Source organism: Nomascus leucogenys, chromosome 12 (assembly GCF_006542625.1).
Source record: "Nomascus leucogenys isolate Asia chromosome 12, Asia_NLE_v1, whole genome shotgun sequence".
Classification (NCBI taxonomy): domain Eukaryota; kingdom Metazoa; phylum Chordata; class Mammalia; order Primates; family Hylobatidae; genus Nomascus; species Nomascus leucogenys.
This window is the reverse complement of record NC_044392.1, coordinates 29,656,324-29,677,167: the sequence shown is the minus strand read 5'-3', so window position 1 is coordinate 29,677,167 and position 20,844 is coordinate 29,656,324. Positions and strand designations below refer to the sequence as shown.

At 38.9% G+C, this 20,844-nt stretch overlaps 1 protein-coding gene across 8 annotated transcripts in view; it reads left to right on the top strand.

The window, feature by feature from the left end:
• The window catches only part of DNM3 (dynamin 3), a 600,443-nt gene that overhangs the window by 279,235 nt on the left and 300,364 nt on the right, over window positions 1-20,844 (top strand). For all 8 annotated transcript variants that reach the window (XM_012511535.2, XM_030823969.1, XM_003258880.3 and 5 more), the window contains one exon: window positions 16,124-16,237. In XM_012511535.2, coding sequence (XP_012366989.1) covers window positions 16,124-16,237 — 114 coding nt within the window. The remainder of the gene's footprint in view (window positions 1-16,123; window positions 16,238-20,844) is intronic.

Genomic DNA, 20,844 nt, shown 5'->3' with positions numbered 1-20,844 from the left:
GGATGGAGCTGGGTCTAGATGACCCTGGAGACTTGCTACCTCCATGGGAGTGTTGCTTATTTTATAGTATGCATAAGTTTCATGCCACATGTGAGGCTACGGGCATCTTGATGTCAGTCCAAAATTTTATCTTTTATAACCTTCATGCCATGTACTATCTAGTAACTATAATAAAGATGTTAAAAATGTTGTTGGCAGGATGAAAATATTTGATTAAGAAATGACAATACAATTATCCCCATCAAAATTATCTTCATCTTCTCAAGAGAATATACCAATGAAAGAAACAGATTGTTTATCTTACATTTGTATCCATATGAAGCATACAGTCTTTTCATTGTCTGGGAGTCTGTCCATACCACAGTAACAAAAAAAGTGCAGGTTGTATATTTGGTGCTGGAGATAGAAAGGTATTAGATAATATTCCTGTCCTCCAAGGGCATGGCATCTAGTCCTTCAGAGAGCTCTCATTCCTTTTCCCCTCTCTCATACCACATCTCCTTTCCAATAGCAAATCCTGTCCTCTGGAATCTGACCACTTCTCTTTCTGCCCATTACCACCACCCTGCTCAAAGCTCCATCATCTCTCACCTGGGTTACTGGCCTCCCTGCTGCTTCTCCTCTTTCTCTCGTGAGTCTCTCCCCTCAGCAACCAGAAAGCACCCTTTAAAACAGTGAGATCATATTACTTCCCTGTTCAAAACCCTCTAGTGATTTCCATCCTACTGAGAATCGAATCTAAAGGTCTCCAATGACTGTTAAGGTCTATGGGGTCCATCTCCTCCAGCCTCTCTGATCCCAGTTCCTAAGGCTCCTCCCCCTCTCACTCACTGGGATCAGGCAATTGGCTTCCTTGGTATTCCTGCCTCAGGACTTTTGTACTTACTCACTGTTCCCTGTTCCCGGAATTCATTCCCCTCCTCCATCCTCTTACACCAACACAATCCACATGCTCTTTAAATTCCTTCAGGTCTCTGCTGAAATGTTATTTTATTGAAGAGGCCCTTCCTGATTAAGTGAAAAACGTCATTTTCTCTCCAACATAAACCAAGAGCACACATTATCTCACTTAGATTGCTTTGTTTTTTCACAGTATTTATCATCTCCAGATATATAATTGTATGTTTATTGTCCATTCCTGAACTCTACCCACAACTCTACCCCAACTGGAGAATGTAAGTTCTAGTGCCTAGAATAAAAAAAAAAAAAGGTACTCAATTAACATAGTAAGTATTCAATAACCATCTATTCCACGGATGGATGGATGGATGGATCTTCTATCTCTGGCTAATATCTAGACTCAGCTTATCTTTGGCTCTAAACAGGTAGCACTTGCTATGTAAATAAATTGTGTGTTGTGATAATATTAATGAAATGTCAGTTCTTTCTTGTTGGATTGTGTATATCAGAAGCTGTAGAAAGAAGCATACCTACATGCATCTTCCCCTTTTTCAATTTGTGTCATTATCTCGTGCTTGTATTGTGCTGCCTGTGGATGGCATTCTGTCTGGATATATGTGCCTTTTTCACACACATATGATCATTCTAAGGAGACCCCACAGGAGGTTCTCACATGCCTGCTCTTTGCTTCCCTTGTTCACTGGCTTCTGCACTCATCATCCCCCTATTTCCTTGCACTGCTGCAGACCTGGTTGTTTTCTGAGACAGTCCCTTATCCAGTATTCTTTTCTCACATTCCACATTTGGTGCCAATCCAAAGCCAGTCCAGCATGGAGTGGACAGGTGGTGTTGGGGAGGGAGAACAGGGAAAGGCAGAGGAGAAGCAAAGCTCCAATGGAGATTCCCTTCTTTCTCCCATAGCTGAGGACCCTGTATTCTCAAGGGTAGCCACCTCAGCTCTATAAACCAACTGTTTTTGGAAGTACATCTGGAACACTTTGGGATATTAAAATAGGGCTTCATGGTCAAATTTGGAGTTGGTAAGCCAAGTTAAAAGGTGTGTTTATCTTGATACTTCTCAGCATTTTTAATAGAAGAATGTGCATTGTGTACGTGAGAGAAGACCGTATGGTACTGCAGGAATTCCCTAACTTTTTTAGTCATGAAGACTTTTTTCATGGACTGTCTCTCTTAAATAGCATTTCTTAGAACATACTTTGAGAAACCCTGCCTCAACCCCATCAGTTACTTAAAAGTCTTCACTGGGCCGGATGTGGTGGCTCACACCTGTATTCCCATCACTTTGGGAGGCTGAGGCGGGCAGATCACCTGAGGTTGGGAGTTTGAGACCAGCCTAACCAACATGGAGAAACCCTGTCTCTACTAAAAATACAAAATTAGCCAGGTGTGGTGGTGCATGCTTGTAATCCCAGCTACTTGGGAGGCTGAGACAGGAGAATCGCTTGAACCTGGGAGGCAGAGGTTGTGGTGAGCTGAGATTATGCCATTGCACTCCAGCCTGGAGTGATGGAATGATGGGATATGTGGTGGAAGGGACCCAGGGGGAGGTAATTGAATCACTGGGGCCAGTCTTTCCCGTCCTATTCTCATGATAGTGAGTAAGTCTCATGAAATCTGATGGGTTTATCAGGGGTTTCTGCTTTTGCTTCTTCCTCATTTTTTTCTTGCAGCCACCATGTAAGAAGTGACTTTCACCTCCCACCATGATTCTGAGGCCTTCCCAGCCATGTGGAACTGTAAGTCTGTTTAAACCTCTTTTTCGTCCTAGTCTTAGGTATATCTTTATCAGCAGTGTGAAAATGGACTAATAGTGAATCAGGGTCCCACAAGTACCATCTTTAATCTTTCTCTGAAAGCTGAATTGTATTTGAAGTAGAGAGAAGAGAAAGAGGTTGTTTTCAGGAATGAGCTCTTTTATTTTGTCTCCTAGTAATTACTAGCAGGTAAATCATTAGAAGCACTGAAAAAGGTAGTGATACATAAGGGCAAGTTAGAAGTTGTGAAGTGTGTTCTCTTGCTTGGTAGGAAGAAAGACAACTGGGTCATACATAAGAGATTGTGGCACTGAACAAGGGAGTTGGTAAGCCACTCCTCAGGACGAAGACTAAAGTGCAGGGGGCTAACCAAATGGACAGGAAAGTATGTTTGTGGTTTGCACAAGGTGAAAGCCCCAGTTACCCACAGCTATTTACTTAATGGTGTCTATATCCTCACATACTGCACTGCCAAAATCCACAGAACAATCAAAGGTGAGGAAGGAAGGTCCTTGATTCCTTCACATTGGAAGAGATTTAAAACTGGGATTCCACATTAGATCTATGCATGCATTTTTCCCTAGAATGTCAGTATTTACGGTAGTGGGTTCTCTGTGAAGGATTGGCTACTAACACTTATTTAATACCTGAGTGTGTGAGCATCTCCTTAGTAATACTATTGGTACTCCTTTTCAGAGGTGTAATAGGGTAAATACATTTTTCTAGAATGTCCTAGGAACCCAAAACCTTAAAATTTTTCAGCCATTCTCTTTATTTGACATTGATAAATTGCTCTATAGCTTTAATTTGAATGATTGAATGACAGCACATCTTGTTGCTTCCTATAGGGACCAAAATTTCCAGGAAGTCTTTTAAAACTGATTCTCTGTTTGATATGTTTTCTTCATTGGCCAATTCTTGTTTTTTTTTTTTTCTTCTTTTGCAATTTTGGAAGATTTTTTTTTTCTGCATCTAGAAGATACTGAGAAAGTATTGATTGATCATATGAAATCAGACTTACATGGGAAAATTTCACCTCTGTCACCCACCCATTCCAATCCAGCACTCCCCCTCTCCATCAAGCCACAGCAATAACACTTAGTGACATTCCCCAGCCAGCATGCATCAGGAGAGCCAGAGTGGTTTTTCTCATATTTAATGCTTTCAGACCAGTTACAGCTGGCTGCTCCTGCAAGTGCCCATCTCTCATCAGAGATGCTGAAGCTCCTCTCTGAGTCCCTCAATCCTCCCCTCTGTCCAGAGATTAAAGACAAAGGCCTGGCACAGAAGGGAGCCTTTGGTACCCTGCTTCAGCACTGTGACCCCATCACCTTTGGGGACTGGTCAAGCTGATGTCATACTAGTTGTTAATTTTTTTTTTTTTTTGAGACAGAGTTTCATTCTTGTTGCCCAGGCTGGAGTGCAATGGAGCAATCTTGGCTCACCACAACCTCCGCCTCCCGGGTTCAAGCAATTCTCCTGCCTCAACCTCCTGAGTAGCTGGGATTACAGGCGTGCACCACCACGCCCAGTTAATTTTGTATTTTTAGTAGAGATGGGGTTTATCCATATTGGTGAGGCTGGTCTCAAACTCCTGACCTCAGGTGGTCCTCAGCCTCCCAAAGTGCTAGGATTACAGGCGTGAGCCACCATACCTGGCCAGTTGTTAAATATTTTTAATATTCTCTCTTCACTAACCTTAAAACCAGTGAAAAAAATTTTACATTTGACCTTACAGTGGCATTTGACCTTTCAATCCTTTCACCTTATTGAAACATTTTCTTTCATTCATTTCTGTAGTATTCTCTGTTCTCTCTCTCTTCTAGCCCTGTCTCGGTTTCCTTCATGGGTCCATCCTCTTCTCCTGGACATTGCACATTGGCTTTCCTCAGGGCTCAGTCCTGGGCGCTCTTCTCTTCTCACTCAAACGCTCATTTTAAGTCATTTGTTTCACACCCACAGTGTGATTTACACCTGCAAACAACAATTCACAAATTTGCACATCTGATCCAGACATCTTTACAGCCAATTATCTATTTCACATGTTCACATTTTGACATGTCCAGACTGAACTTATGACTCCTCCACTCCCTAAACATAGTCCTCCTACTATCTGTCCATGAATGTGCCTCAACAGTCTGTTTAGTTTCTTAAACGTAGAACTCGGGAGTCATCTTCGACGCCCCATTCTCTCTCATCTTCCATATCCAATTTATCATTGTCATACTACTCTTCCTAAATATTCTTCAAATCTGTCCACTTCTCCATATGTTCATTTCTAAAACTTTGGTCAAAGTTATCATCATTCATCATTTATAATGTAGGATTCTGCAATAGTCAACTGTCGATTGCCCTGTATCCTTTTTCCTCTCTCGAATCTCTTCACCAACCCAGAGCTAGAAGAGAACTTTTCATGTGCAAATATGTGTTAGTCTATTCTCACACTGCTAATAAAGACATACCTGAGACTTGGTAAATTACAAAGAAAAAGAGGTTTAATGGACTCATGTTCCACGTGGCTGGGGAGGCCTTCACAATCATGATAGAAGGCAAATGAGGTGCAAAGTCACATGGTGGCAGGCAAGAGAGAGCATGTGTAGGGGACCTCCCCTTTATAAAACCATCGGATCTCATGAGACTTATTCACTATCAGGAGAACAGCATGGGAAAGATCCGCCCCTCATGATTCAATTACCTCCCACTGATTCCCTCCCACGACATGTGGGAATTATGGGAGCTACAATTCAAGATGAAATTTTCGTGGGGACAGAGCCAAACCATATCAAAATCTCATATTGCTACCCTACTTTAAACACTTGAAAGCCTTCCCATTTCTCTCAGGATAAGGACCAAATTTCTTCACATAAATTACATGACCAAGTGTTGTTTGCTCTCCTCCAGGCAAGCCTGGTAGGAGGCTCACTCTTGCTTTAGGTAGAGTGGCCACACTGAGTTTGCCTCTCCCTCTCCCACTCCTGCCCCACACATCCTTCAGATTTCAGCTCAAGTGCTGAACACTTCAAGTATGCCTTTTCTTATACCTGCTACAGGTCAGAGCACTGTTCACGTAAGGAACCACTTCTTGGCAGCACCAACCAGAGTTATAATTTTACATTTATCCGTGTGAGACTTTGTTTAGTGCCTATTCTCTCATTTGTCTATAAGCTCCATGAAGGTTGGGGACTGTGCCTTTGTGTGTGTGTGTTACTGTTTCCTTGGTTTGTTCTTGTATTTCTAGTGTGCTCTCTGACGCATCTAAAGTGCTCACTTTCTATTAAATCATTAATAAATATTTACTAAGGTGTTTTTTTCTTCCTCTGTTAAATAAGCTCTCTGGATTATTTTTAGTAAACATCCATATTTTATTCAGGCCTTGATAATTATGAGGTATTTTTTCCTCATGTGTGCATATTTTTGTCCTTGAATGTGAGAAATAGATGACAGGCTTAGTTCTCATTCTGTTTTGTATCATTTGGAATCCCTTCCACATGGAGGGCCTATTAACTTCAAAGGAAGCTCTGCACATGGAAAAGATACACAGGAAAAAAGTGAAAAAAACTAGAGCCCTGATTTTCATCATGGTTAATGGCCTGGATCTTATAGTGGTTTAGGTGAGTAAACTCTGAGAATAAACAGCTCACTCTTAGTGAACTCTTAGAAATAACTGTACATGTGGCAGAAATAATGCATATGCAGGCATTTGAGCAAATTCTGGGAAGCAATAAGAAGAGAAAAAAATCTTTAGAAATAATTTTAAGAATCAAGATAGTGCGGAACCCTAGTAAGCCACAGAGGCATAAAAAATGCCCTCATTATGTGAGCATAGGCTAATGTTTTAGAAGTGAAACTCAGTGAGAAGAAGTTTCTGGTGCTTTTGCAAGGCAGAATGAGTAGATGATGATGAAGGCACTGTAGTCATTGTAGATTTGGGAAGTCCAGAAAAAAGTGAGAAAGGGACTCCTTCAGTTGCATGATGAAATTCTTTTGCAAAACAGTAACTTGGAGTTCTGTTTAATTTATAAAATATTTGTTAGTTGGTTACAATTTAAACTATGCCTGTGTTATTAGGTAGAGGTTGGGATTTACAGAGGAACCAGGGAAACAGAAAGTTATTAATTTTTTGGCAGCTGTATTTTAAAAAGCAGGTGTTCGATATGAATATTAATTATTGGTTCCTTATTTTCAATCAGTTTTTATTGAACACTATTAATGTTTTCAGTCAATCCAGTCAGTTCCTTATTTAAAACAGTCAGGCTTCTTTCATCACAGTGATTTCCCATATACTACTTCAGAATGCTTTCTTTTTATGTTGTGCTGTTAGGTTCTTTCACTACTAGGTTGCTTATAATCTGTTTCAGTTTTTTCCAACATGCTGTGTTCATTATACATTAAAGGGAATCTCGAGAAATTGCCTCTTTTAAACAAGCAATAATGTGATGCCAACTTACTTTTTTAATAACATAAGTATTATAGGAAAATAGGAAAAATACAGGGAAATGGAAGGAGGAAATAAATAGAACTTTGTGTTTTACCATCAAGTTTCAATCATAGGTAACATTTTGATATATATTACAATTTCTCCCCTGTCCTTACAGTAACAAATATAACTGAAATAATAGCATACATACAATACTAATAGGTACTAATCTAAATCCTTTACATATATTAACTCATATGATTCTCATAACAACTCTACATTATAGGTATTATTATTATTCCATGTTACCTATGAAGAAGTTGAAGCAAAGGGAGGTTGTTCCCTTTAACTGACCCAATGTCACCCAGGCAGCAACTATTGAAACCAGGAGTCAATCCCAGATAGTCTGACTCTAGGATCCTGCTCACTATTAGCACACCCTAACAAAAATATTTTTCTCACATCATGTACTAGGCATTTTTGTTTAGCTTAATTTAACATCAGAGGATTATGCCACAACCTGTAATCAGTTTCCTGTTAGGAAAATGGGTTGCTTCCAATTGCTTGCCATTAGATGCCATACTGTAGCCAACATCCTTGTATGTGTGTGGGTTAAGGGTGGGGGCTCTGAAATCAGTCCACTAGAGAGGTTTTATTTTATTCAAGTGCTGAATCCTCTAAGCGTGCTCTGCAAATTGGAGTAAAATGGCAAACAGTGCGGAAGCTCCTGCAAGGAAGACCTGTTTATTACAAACATGGATTTGTCAGTTAAATGGAAGTACAATCTCATTTTCCTCGCCTATCAGGGAGGAAAATGCTCCCTCCCTCACAGGATTATTATGTGGATTAAAAGAAATAATATGTGTGAAGTTCTTAGCATAGTGCTTGGCACTGAGTAATATTTAGTAAATGTTAGCCATTGTTACTATTCCTGAATTTCGAAAAATGGAGTCAAATTATATCCTTTGCCTATTTTAGATACTTAGGAAACTCATTTCCTAGAAGGCTAAAACCAGGAAGTAACATCCAAATGTAAAAAAGTCACTTAGCCAATTCATTCATATTAGTAACAATTGATTTTGCAGAGTCTTGTAGAGTCTTGAAAACAAAGAAAAACATTCTTTCATCAAATATTTGATTATTTTGTGTCTCAATTTCACTATTCTTTAAATCCCTTTATATATACTTCATCTTATTTTCTTGTGTTCACAACTTCTTTATCCCTGTCATAGCATTAGTTCATCAGATGTGAAAATCTATTTTCTACCATATAGCTGGCCACTTACAAGTCACACCTGGGCATATTTGTGGTGGCCCTCACTTGTGTTTCTGGGGCCAGGGTACCTGGCACAGTGCCTGATCTATCATAGGCATTCAGGAAATACTGGATGACTGACTGATAAGTGTCTTAGGTGAGAGAGACTTTTGAACACTTTCCTGAATTGAACTTGTCCCTGAAAACTGCAGGCATGACCCCCTTCCTTCCACTGTTAGAGCACACACCCTCTGTGGGCAGGCGAGTTCCCTTGATGAATGGGGGCAAGAATGGCAGAAAGATAGGCCCAGGACTTCACTTCCCTGTTTATCCATCCAGATCAATGTGAGAAGTCACTTTACTCCTCCTGGGGAGGACTGAGTGAGGAAACAACAGGAGTGCCTCTCCATTCCTCAACTCTCAGTGGTATTGCTCCATCTTCTTCCACTTTTTATTCCATTGGGTTTAATCCTTATTCTGGTGGCCAACCAGGGCTGTGGCTATCCCTTTTTGAGGTAAGAAGTCAATGCTCCATCAGTTCTGCTTCTACCTTCTTGACACCGCTCCCCCAAAGCTAATCATGGCTCCTATGGGCATCCTCTTAGCACCAGTAGTGGACAGAAGGTTCTGAAAGGGGTTAAAGCAGTGCATTTGTAGAGTCCACTTCAAGGCCAGCCTATGCACAAGATTACATGTTTGCTCCTTATTTCTTGTTTCGAATTATGTTCAGACATGCTGTTTCTATAGCTTATCAGAAATTCTGCAATGATCAAATGAAATCATTAATACACATTAATAATAAAATGTCAACAAACTGGACATGGGAATTTTGTGAACCCCCTCCTCAATGTGAATGTGAATCCTCTCTTACTGTGAAGTTCCTAGATATGAAAGTTCAAGAATTACATTCCCAAAGCTGTTTTTAAGAAGTTAGCTTTGCCACCATGCATTTACCATCAAGGGGGAAAGCCATCTATATGCATACTCTTGGAGAAGGACACTTGAAACATGGCTGTCTAGTGCAAAATTCAGGAATTTGCAGGGACCACAGTTCCAGTTACCCACCAGGATATTTTTCAGTTACCTTCCTTTTCCATACAGCATATTCAAAACCTCCTAATTTTTACTTTCCTTTCTCCTTTGTATTTCTCCTCCTGCCTCCTGTTACAAAATTTACTGGTCTAAGAAGCCTAGGCTTCCTGAGGGGACATTCTCCCCTCTATCTCATGAATCCAGAGCCAGTTGGAGAGCGTGTGCTTAGGAGAAGAGTGAGTGGGGTGGGGGAGACCCTTAAGTCTGTAAATAAGCCACACCAGTTAAGGTCAGCTCTCCACGGTTCCCTTCTTGCCCTGGCCCAGAGCACAGAATGGCACTGATGGCAGCTGATCTAACCCTTCCTTCCTAGGCCTGGCGCTAACAGGTTAACACTAGAACCTATAGAGTGCATTGTGGTATGTACAGACCTCAGCTACCTTATAGTATAAAATTAGGAAATCTGGTTCACCTCTCGAGGCCTGCCAGGCCTGTAAATGGGAAGACTCTTTTCCCTATAGTTAAATCCCTGTCTCAGACATGCCATAGAAACGAGTCTGCTAGCCAAATTCAAGGCCAAGTAACCTGTATCCTGAGGATGCCTGTGCTCGCAAAGGTAGATCTTTCCTAAACAACTGGGTGACTGGACTGTCCATTGCCTTCGAGGAGCCCATGCAGCTCCCCAGAATTTGGCCAGGTAGGCTCCGAGATATGTGAACTACCTTTATAGAAGCAGCTGCTCATCTACTGAGAAAGCCTAGGTATAAGCTTTTGTAATCTACCAAGATCAAACTATCTAACGGTGCATGGATTACAACCTTTATCTAGGCTGCAGCAGTTAAAAAAAAGGACAGTTGCATAGCTGAAAAAAACTTGCATGGTCGACCATAAGCGAGATCAAGGTCAAACCCCCTGCTCACAGGGTTCAAGACCTTGGCCACACTAGAAGTCTTCCACATGTACTTTTGTCTTCCCATGATTTTATTCCTTGTCTGTGTATTAATTTTATGATCCAATATGTCAGCCAGATGTTGGGGTCTGAACTTACCCGTAACATACAGGTTTTGCTGACCTTGACAAAACCTGTTTTCTCATAGCATAGAGGAAGCTAACAGAACACATATTCCCTTAGGGTAGGCTCATCACCAAGAGAAGAGGCTGGGCTGTTCCACTCTTCCCATTGCTGGTCTTGCAGTTGCTTTCAAAGTTTTCCTATTTGGCAGAAGAAGCTTGGGTGATATTTATGGGCAATAAATTAAAAAAAAAACAGTTTGTCTCCAGCTGAACAAATGAGAACATGCCCTTTTAGCTCTCAAGGTCCTTTCTAGTCATGTAATTATGGATTTGCTTGTTCTTGTTTACTCAAATACTCAAAACAGAATTTGATATCCAAATACTAAGAAGATGTAAGTGGCTGTTGTAGTGAATATTGATAGATCTATTTTGGCAGTTTTAAATTTGAATATAAAATTAACATTTTATATTTTATCTTTCTCTGTGAAGGGCCTCTACCACTAATCCTATTTGTCTTGGTATTCTTTTCAAATTTTATTTAGTCTTTGACTTCTGTTCCCACTTACTTTCCTTTTTCTTTTCTTTTTATTAATTTCCCCTTATTGGTCTTACTCCTTGTGGTCTGACTATTTTTCCTGAATGTCTGCCTTTTCTTATCTCATTCTATTGTTTTACTTTGATTTTGTGGCTTCTCTCCCTCAATTCCTTAGTGAAAAGTACATTAGGAATTGTTCTTTCTAAAATCCTATTTTGAGCTGATTGTTATCAGAAAAACAAGTCCACTTGTGGCAAATGTGCTTCCTTTATTGTAAAAGAAAGGGCTGGGATTGGATTAGTGCTTCTTAACCTTTTTATGATGGCAGCTTAATTGCTGACAGCATCCAGTGCTGAACTCACTTCCATGGGTACCTGGTAAGGGATGTGGGTCATGTTTCTTCACAACATGGCAGGTGTAATCTTCTTTTTCTCTTCAAATTAGAACGCATATTGCATTGCAAGTGATATAATGTCATAGGGATAATCTTAAATATATTCTAATTATTTTTATGTCCATTCTTTGAAAATTTTAACTGTTATTAGTAACATAATTGTCCTGTAGCTCAGTTGACTAAATCCACTGGACTAAATGATGTTTAATATCCTTTTCAGCTACAACATTAAATGCTTCTAGAAATAGTGGTGCATCTTTGAGGAATGAATCTAATGGTGCCAGTAAGATCAGGCAATTTATTTAGCATCACATCAGCTTAAACTCTGAAAACTCCATTCTTGTCTTCATTTACACAGTATCTACTTTTTTTTTTTTTACTTCATTGGACTCATTCCTTTTATCTTCTCATTTTCTACCTCTCCACTGGCACCTCCTGACCTTATTTCTCTGCTTGACCTAGATTGAATGGATGATCACCTGAATTACTCTCTTGCCTAAAACCTTCAACATCGTTACACTTCTGTACTTAGGTCACCTGGATTCAGAAACTCAGAACCCTGGATCAATTCCCATTTGTCATCTTGTTTTCTACATCAGGTGTGCAAAGTGCTGCTGGAAAAGAGAACACAACTACGCTGATTGTGTCCCTGCGAGTTTGTTGTTCGTTCTCAGCTTTCAGCCATTTAAGAAAATGAATTCTAGTTGTACCCACTCTCACTCAACTACTGGTTGCCTCAATATCACCACCTTCAAGCCTTCCTTCCAACTTCATACTCTCACTCTCCCAGATAATTTTGTCTGCTTTGTCAACAGAAATGGAAAGATCAAATATAACCTTCCTAAACCTCCTACTTTGCTCCTCGCAAAGGGCTTACGTCCACCCTTACTCTCTCAACCTCCCCGGCCTCACAAGATGAGGCAGCTTTATTCCTATTCAAGGCTAGACCCTTCTCTTTACTGTTCATGTTATCCACTCCTATCTTTGTCCTTGTATCCTCTTTATTGTATCGCCAACCTCTTACTCTCTACTAATTATTATTATTATTGTTATTGAGGCAGAGTCTCGCTCTGTTGCCCAGGCTGGAGTGCAGTGGTGCAATCTTGGCTCACTGCAACCTCCGCCTCCTGTGTTCGAGTGATTCTCCTGCCCCAGCCTCCAGAGTAGCTTGGGACTACAGCACCCGCCACCATGCTGGGCTAAATTTTTGTATTTTTTGTAGAGACGGGGTTTCACCATGTCAGCCAGGATGGTCTCGATCCTGATACACCCGCCTCAGCCTCCCAAAGTGCTAGGATTACAGGTGTCAGCACCGCGCTCGGCCCTCTCTACTAATTATGAATCAATAAACATGCTCAATTGTTGCCCATGCTAAAGAAAGAAAGAAAGGAGAGAGAGAAAGAAAGAAACCTAAAACCAAACAGCTATCACCACCATCACCTCCTTTGACCCTGTGACCTATTCTGGTTTTAACTGTCTTCCATTTCCTCTGGGAAGAGCTCTCTCCAGTCACTGTCTCCATTTTTTGTTTCCTATTCACTTTTCAACTCAATGAACTCTGACTCCTTGTCCCACCACCACACTGGCATAGCTAAAGACACTGTGATGTCTGCATTGTACTGTCATATCCCTTTCTGTGCTGAATTTGACACTTCCAACCTCACACTCCTTGAAATTCACCTTGCCTTTAGCTTCCATGATCTTATTGCTTTTGTTTCTCTGACATTCCTTTTCAGACTCTTGTGACTACCTCTGAAATGTTGGTATTTCCCCCAGGATTCCATCTTGAACCACTGCTAATTTGCTTGGAGTTTTACTGCTACCAGTGTATGTGCTGAGGACTTGCAAGTCTATACCGCCATCCTAACCTCTTCCTTTTGCTTCAGAGGTCAGATCACACCCTATCTGTGTTTCCTACAGCTACCTCAAAGTCAGTGTAGCCTTTGCTGAATTTGTCAACTCCCCCAGTTTCCCAAACTGGGTCTTCTTCCTTTATTCCTTCTGAATTTTAGAATGGTTGGTTTTAAAAGTTGGTAGCTGCGATAGTTTCAGAATCATTCTAAAACAGCACACAGTTCAATAAAAATATAATGTAAGCCACATATGTAATTAAAAAATTTCTGGTAGCCACATTAAAAAACAAAAAGAAACAGATGAAATTAAATTTTACAATGAATTTTATTTAGACCAATATATGTAAAATACATTTCGACATGTAATAATTGTTTTAAATTAATGAGATATTTTACATTATTTTTTGTATTAAGTTTTCAAAATTCAGTGTTTATTTGAACACTTATGGCACATCTTAATGGAAACTAGTCAATAGTGCTCAACCACCATATGTGGTTAGTGGCTAGTGTCTACACTATTATCTAGTTCTAGTCTTTCCCCTCACTAATCCCACACTCATTCACTCATAAATCCTGTTGATTTTACCTCCTAGATATTTCTTCAGTAGGTTCATTTCCTTTTAACTTTATACATCATGGCTTTAATTCATATCCTGGCCATATTTCACTTGGGTTATTGCAATGGCTTTTATAACCTAGTTTCTCTGTTCCAGGGAGCATGCGAGATCCATTGAAATGCAGGGTACTATAGTAAGATATCTACTGATATGTATTTTTAACGAGAAAATAAGAAAGCTCAGATTCATATTTAATATTTATTATACATACTGATGCCAGCACCCTTGCTCTGCATCTCTGATAAAATGAAATAACTAGTATATTTTCATTGAGTGGTACGATTAGCATGCTACTTGTAAGCCCTGGTAGGGTGAGTAATGATCTTAGTGTGAAATAATTTAACCAGCTCCTTCTTACTCAAAATTATTACATAGATGTGATCATTTACTCCAAGGAAAATAAAGTTTGATTGTATGTGTGCATGCGTGGGCTTCAAGCTTTATTGTGAATAAGAATCACCTTGGCAACATATTTAAATGTAAATTTTTGGGTTTCATATATATACATTCTCATTCATTTGGAATGGTAGGTGGCCCAGGAATCTGTATTTTTATAAAGCATTTGAATGATTGTAATATAACTGGTAGAAACCACACTGTATTAGTCTGTCTTCATACTGCTTATAAAGACATACCCGAGACTGGGACGAAAAAGAAAAAGGGGTTTAACGGACTTACAGTTCCACATGGCTGGGGAGGCCTCACAATCATGGTGGAAAGCAAAGAGGGGCAAGTCACATCTTACATGGATGACAGCAGACAAAAAGAGAGCTTGTGCAGGGAAACTTCCATTTTTAAAAACATCAGATCTTGTGAGACTCATTTACTATCATGAGAACAGTGCAGGAAAGATCTGCCCCCATAATTCAGTTACCTCCCACCAGTTTCCTCCCACGACACATGGGAAGTGTGGGAGTTAAAAGTCAAGATGAGATGTGGGTGGGGACATAGCTAAACTATATCACTATACTATACTATCACTATACTTTTGAGTATTGGTCTGTTCTTTGTGAAGTAGAGAGTTAAAAAGCCATGGAGAAAAGTGCATTAGCCCAGACCGGAGAGGGATGCTAAATGGGGGTTATAAAAGCAACAGCACACTGAAATGGAAATTGGGCACCAAGGCAATGCTGAAACAGGGAATCAAGAGTGACAGGGGCTGGAAATATGGAGAGAGGCTTGGAAGACAATGATGAGAACCTTGGTCTATTCCATAATTTTCTCTGGGATTGGCCTTCCTTCTTCAACTAGAAAAGTTAATAGCAATATAAAAATGAAATCTGATTATTAGGATATTTTCATCTTTCTTTAGTAATTGACATTCATTAGTTTTTCAATAAGTAATTTTTAAACATTTCAGGATGTCAACATATTGAGGAATTTCAGTGTAGGACAGTTTTTGACCTTAGAACAATATCATCAAATTGCATTTAGTATTTCATTTCTAGTTCTATGACAACAAAATTATCTTGTATAGAGGACATGGTAAATGATGCCCTCTGGATAACAGAATTTAACTTCACAATAACTCTGAGGGGAAAAAAACCTCACATTTTTCCTTGAATTATATAAATACTTATCCATAAATAATTTCTGTTAAATCTATAATCCAAGTTGTTAATGTTTTAAAACTTAAAACCTGTTTAAAAAATTTTATGAAGATGCTACATGTTTTGTAATATGGTAGAGAACAACCAGAAGATTTAAACTTCATAGATTTAAAATTTTACAATATGCTGTTCAAATTATAAATTAAGACTATTAAAAACACTAAACTTTTCATTTTAGTTTATTATTTCATCTTTCTCCTTCAATCAGCCTTATTTAGCGCCAACAAGGGGCTAACTGATTGAATTGAGTTTCTTCTTTTCATCATTTGCTGGCAGGTCTCTGGTGGAAATCCTAATGGGCTGCAAACTAGGCAAACAAATGGGCCAGTAGGCTGCAAGTGGGGAAGGGATAGTGGGTATGGAGAGTCTATTGTTCATCCAATCAACTAAATATGTTTTAAATGTAGCAACAATGCCATAAGTAGGCCTGATACAGTCTATTAGTTTGCCTCACTTCATTCTTGTTTCAGTCACTCCACTTCAACCATTGATAAGTCTGAGATTTTTATTCCATTCATTGACAGGAGAGACTTCCCTTCACTCATCTGCACTTTTGGAAGATAAATTCTCTTGAATAACTCAATGGAAGTTGAGTTTGGAGGGAAAATACTATTTTTATTGCAATTAATATCTTGTTTTTAACTTCTCTTAGTCCAAGATGTCTAATCTCCATTGGCTTTTGTTAAACTAAACACCTCTGCTGATTTCTGCTTTTTCGTAGGTGATTCGCAAGGGGTGGCTCACCATCAGCAACATTGGCATCATGAAAGGCGGCTCGAAGGGATACTGGTTCGTCCTTACTGCGGAAAGCTTGTCCTGGTATAAAGATGATGAGGTAAGTCACAGAGAGTGACAAAGTTTTCTCGTTAAAGTATTTCTCATTTTAAATTAATTGATATTATTATACTATGCAATTTTGAGACACCAGTGGTTTTCTTTCAGTGAGATTAAGCTTGGAATGTTTGTTTTAAAAAGCACTATTATTTTCTTATAGATTTAAAATTTTACAATATTCGACCAAATTTCTGTTTCTTTTTTGTTTATTTCTTTGCTGTAACCATATGTTTGCTTACCTGAAGAAATGGAGGTAGGCGTCAAAGTTGAAAACCTCCTTCTTTATAGTCATGTCAATGTACTGGTACAGTGAAAACAATTTTCATTAAAGAAAGTGTTGAAAGACCCAAGGTCATATAACATTTTAAGAGTGAAATTAATAATATTGATGCAGAGTTAATAAAGCATTTTGGAATTGTTCCTGTGACATCTGTCTCAAATGAAAGGCTTTTAAGAATGTCCACATCGCTAGTCTTCAAGTGAGTCTCAGATCATTGTTTATACAAATTTTGTTCTTTGAGAATTTGATATCTATGTAAAAGCATGAATTATGGTAATTATAGTGTTCTGGTTCATGTTAGATGTTAATAATTTTGGTCCTGTGACTTACTACTCATTTAAATTTGATAGCTATAAAACTGCAAACAAAAAACTCATATTAGTCTTACAGAGCCATTTAAGTGCTAGAAATTGATACCATTAAATGCGAGGGAGCACAGATAGAAATTAAACTATGTCTTGAAATTTTTAATAGCCCTGGTCTGACCTGATAATTTTTTGGTACTTATAATGCGGCATGCAAACATTAGATAAGGATACTCTGTGATAGCAAAACTATGTACAGGTGAGATACTCAATTTCATGTGGCCACGAAGGGTATGTGTTTCAAAGTTAAAAGTTTTTCCTATCTTAGCCTGACATCTTTTGAAAGCATTACAGGGTGCCTTTATCATTCCTTGGAGGAAAAGTTTCATGTCTTATATAGTACTTTTCATTTCTCAGTAGATCTGTGTGTAATAGTATGTTGAAAAATATTGGATGATTGGTTGATTGCCACTAAACTTTCTGCAATAAGGGAAATGAAATCCTATAGAAATGTCCAAACAAAATGCTATTTAAGAGCTTGTATTTAAATTTTTATGTCATTGACCATAGTCAAAAGCAGATTTGGTCACTGTGATAGTATGAGGGTTAGCAATGGTTTCTTTCCTGTGCTGGCTGCTTAGCTAGCTCTGTCATTCTGTGGGAAGCTCTAGTTTTAACATAGCTTGAGGAGCTCAGAGACACTCCCCTAGATGTAAAAATCACTAAATAGATGATCTTCTTTGCTGTTCAGTTGTAATAAGGTATCTTCTATTAGATATATTTTCCCTCCAAGGATTTAGATGATAATTTATGTGTATTTAAATACGTGTAAACTTTGGGACCTTTTTCAGTTACACAAGGCCGCAGAAAATATTTTACTAAGGAATCATAACAATTATGGCTAGTGTTTTATATGTATTAATTAACTCATTTAACCATATTCAGCCTTAACTACTACTATTCCTATTATTGATGAGAAAACTGAAAACAAAACCTTTTCTTAAAAAAGTCTTTTCTACAGGACTATTTTCCTTATTGCAGAACATTTAGTCTTGGCGAGGATAACAAACTTACCAAAGTCACACAGCTAGTTGGTGGCAAAGCAGAAATTTGAACCCAGGCTGTTGAGCTCCAGAGCCTGTGCTTTCAACCACAAATAAAGGCAAGAATCCCAGAGATGCCTGGAGTTGTCCAAGCCAACCTCATCCCACAGAGGACTTATGAAGATGAATTCCAGGCATCTCAGCATTGACATGTTCCTGGGTGTTAGCAGCAGAGACACTGAAGACTCTGGAGTAGCTACTGCTGTTGGAGTGTGGCATTAGTCTGGCTGTTTGAGTCCTGAAAATAAGCCCATTGGAAGGTATAAGATGCTCTCTGTAGGGAAGGAAGAAGCTTTGAAGGCTTAGTGAGCTCATGGTTATTGGCTCATCTCCTCCCCTCCAGACTCAGGATAATTCTTTACAAAATCACTGCCCTTGTAGCTTCCTCATGAGTACTTGATTACAACAAATGGAAAATAAATATGCACAGTTATAATATTAACCAAGTGCCATGAATAGTCCCGCTCTGTGTGCTGTGTATAACCAAGGTATGGTATGGAGGGTAGTTGGGGGTAGGTGAGAGTGGAAATGACCCTTGAAATAAATAGAATTATTTAGATGAAGAAACTCTAGGAAAGGGTAGTTTCATCCATTTAGATCATTTTAAGAAAGAGGAAATGACAAAGTTACTGCTCTATGGAGCTGACAAGCAAGTAGACTAGTAATACAGTATCAGATAGTAAATGCTCTGAAGAAAATAAAATGGGGCATTGAGTTAGAAAGTGATAGGGGAGGGGTCTTTAGATTTGGGTGATTGGAAGGAAGTACCACTTGAGCAGAGACTGAGATGATGAGCTGTGCAGAAGATTGTGCTGAAGAATATTCCAGGTAGAGGGAATAGTAAGTATAAAAACCCTGGAGATGGGATCCAACAGGAAGTCTGTGGCTGTAACATAGGAACGGTGGGGGAGAAATGCAGGAGATAAAATCAGAGGTACCAGTGGATTGGGGCCTTATCAGTCCCTACCCAATGGTTTGGATTTTATTACAAGGATAATTGAAAATGATTGGAGTGTTCCAACAGGTTGTGACATGATTGGATTGATGGTTTAGAAAGATTGCCCTGGCTGCTGGATTGTGCATAATAAGTGGGATGGGGTGGATGTGTGGAGGGAGTGGGGATGGCTAGCACGGAAGAAGGGAGACCAGATTGGAAACTCTGACCATGGTCCAGGCAAGAGAGGATGGTGGCTGGGTAGTAGCTGGTGGTGAGGGCATGGAGCACTTAAGTTCAAGGTAGCAAATTTATGGGCTACACACAGCTATGATTGAGTCACTAGCTTCTGTTACTCATTCAGAACTCTCAAGAAACAAGACAGGAAGTTCTCATCATTAAGATCATCACTGAAACTGAAAGCTGGCCTTCATAAATTTTAGCAGGTATAATGACTAGGGGGAATACTACTTGCAACCACAACTCAAACTCAATGATGATCTTAATGAGGAGGATCATCACCATAATGGCTAACAGTTATTGAGTATTTATAGTTCACTGAGCACATTATTTACATTCTCCATTTTAGAGATGAAGAATTGAGGCTCAAAGAGAGTGAGTAACTTAGCCAGGTGCTAAGTGTCAGTGCTGTGCTCTTAATCATCTGAACATTTCCCAACAATTACTTTCTGAACACTTGTTATGTACCAGGCACTGTCCTAATCACTAAGGATAAAATGATTAGCAAGGAATTCATGGTACCTATTCTTATGAAGTCTCTTTCCCAATAAAGCAAACATACAAATAAATAGGAAAACCTAGCAGATGCTGATTACAGGCTAGGAAGAAAATAAAGCCAGTGATGAGTTGACATAGAGTGTCTGGGATAGCGGACACAGGTAGGGGGTACTTTACATTGGGTGGTCAGAGAAGGTTTGTGTTAATGTTCTGAGGCAGGATTGAGCCTGATGAATTTAAGGAGTGTAATTAAGTCCAGTGTGACTGGAGCAAAAAGAGAAAGGTACTCTAAAGATGAGGATTTTGATATTAAGAATGATGAGAAGTCTTTGAAGTTTTTAAGCTGGAGAGTCACATGATAAGATTTGAATTCTTTACTGATTCCTTTGGTTGCCTTGTGGAGAATGGATTGGAAGAGGGCAAAACTGGACTGGGGAGTTACTAGAAAGCTGTTGCTGTCTACATCTATTGTGGTCTGCATAGATAATGGCAGCTTGGACTGGGATGAGTTGTTGGAATTTGATAAAAATGAATGGATTTAAGAGATGTTTTTGGAAGGTGAAAATTGACATGAACAACTATCACACATGCTGAGAGTTGCAGCAAACTGTAACCCTCTTGAGACCAGGAGCCATTGTTTGTTCCCTGTCCTACCACCAGGGGACATAGCACTGATAGGAGGCACTAACTAAATATTGATTGAATGAAGGTGTCATTGAGCAAATGAATGAATAAATGCAGCATAATAATTAATCACATCCTGGCATATCAAGTGTCAAAATTAAATTATTGAATTATAGAATAAAATTACCATTAAAGATAGATTGTCTTAAATTGTCTTAAATTTTGTTAATTTTCATCATTGAAGGTTAGTGTTTTTTTGTTTTTGTTTTTGCTTGTTTGTTTTTTATCCTCTGACTATATAAATGTGACTTCCTGGATTAAAAATCATTTAAACACAAAATTAATTTCCCAATGTTGTTTTCATACATTGCCCATATATGTTGTACAGTTTTGGAGAGGGATTTAGTAAAAAGCAAGATGTGAGAATAATACAGAAACTCATTTCAAAAGTTTTTTGAAATGGATTTTTGATCTAGATAATTTTACATTAATACTTTAAAATCAGACTTGAAAAAAATGATGGCTTTTCTTTAACTTATGTCTAAAATGTGAATTTTAGGAGAATGGGAGACTGATTCAAGGAGAAAAGAGCCTTATTTTTCTTAAAACCAATGAGAAATTTGT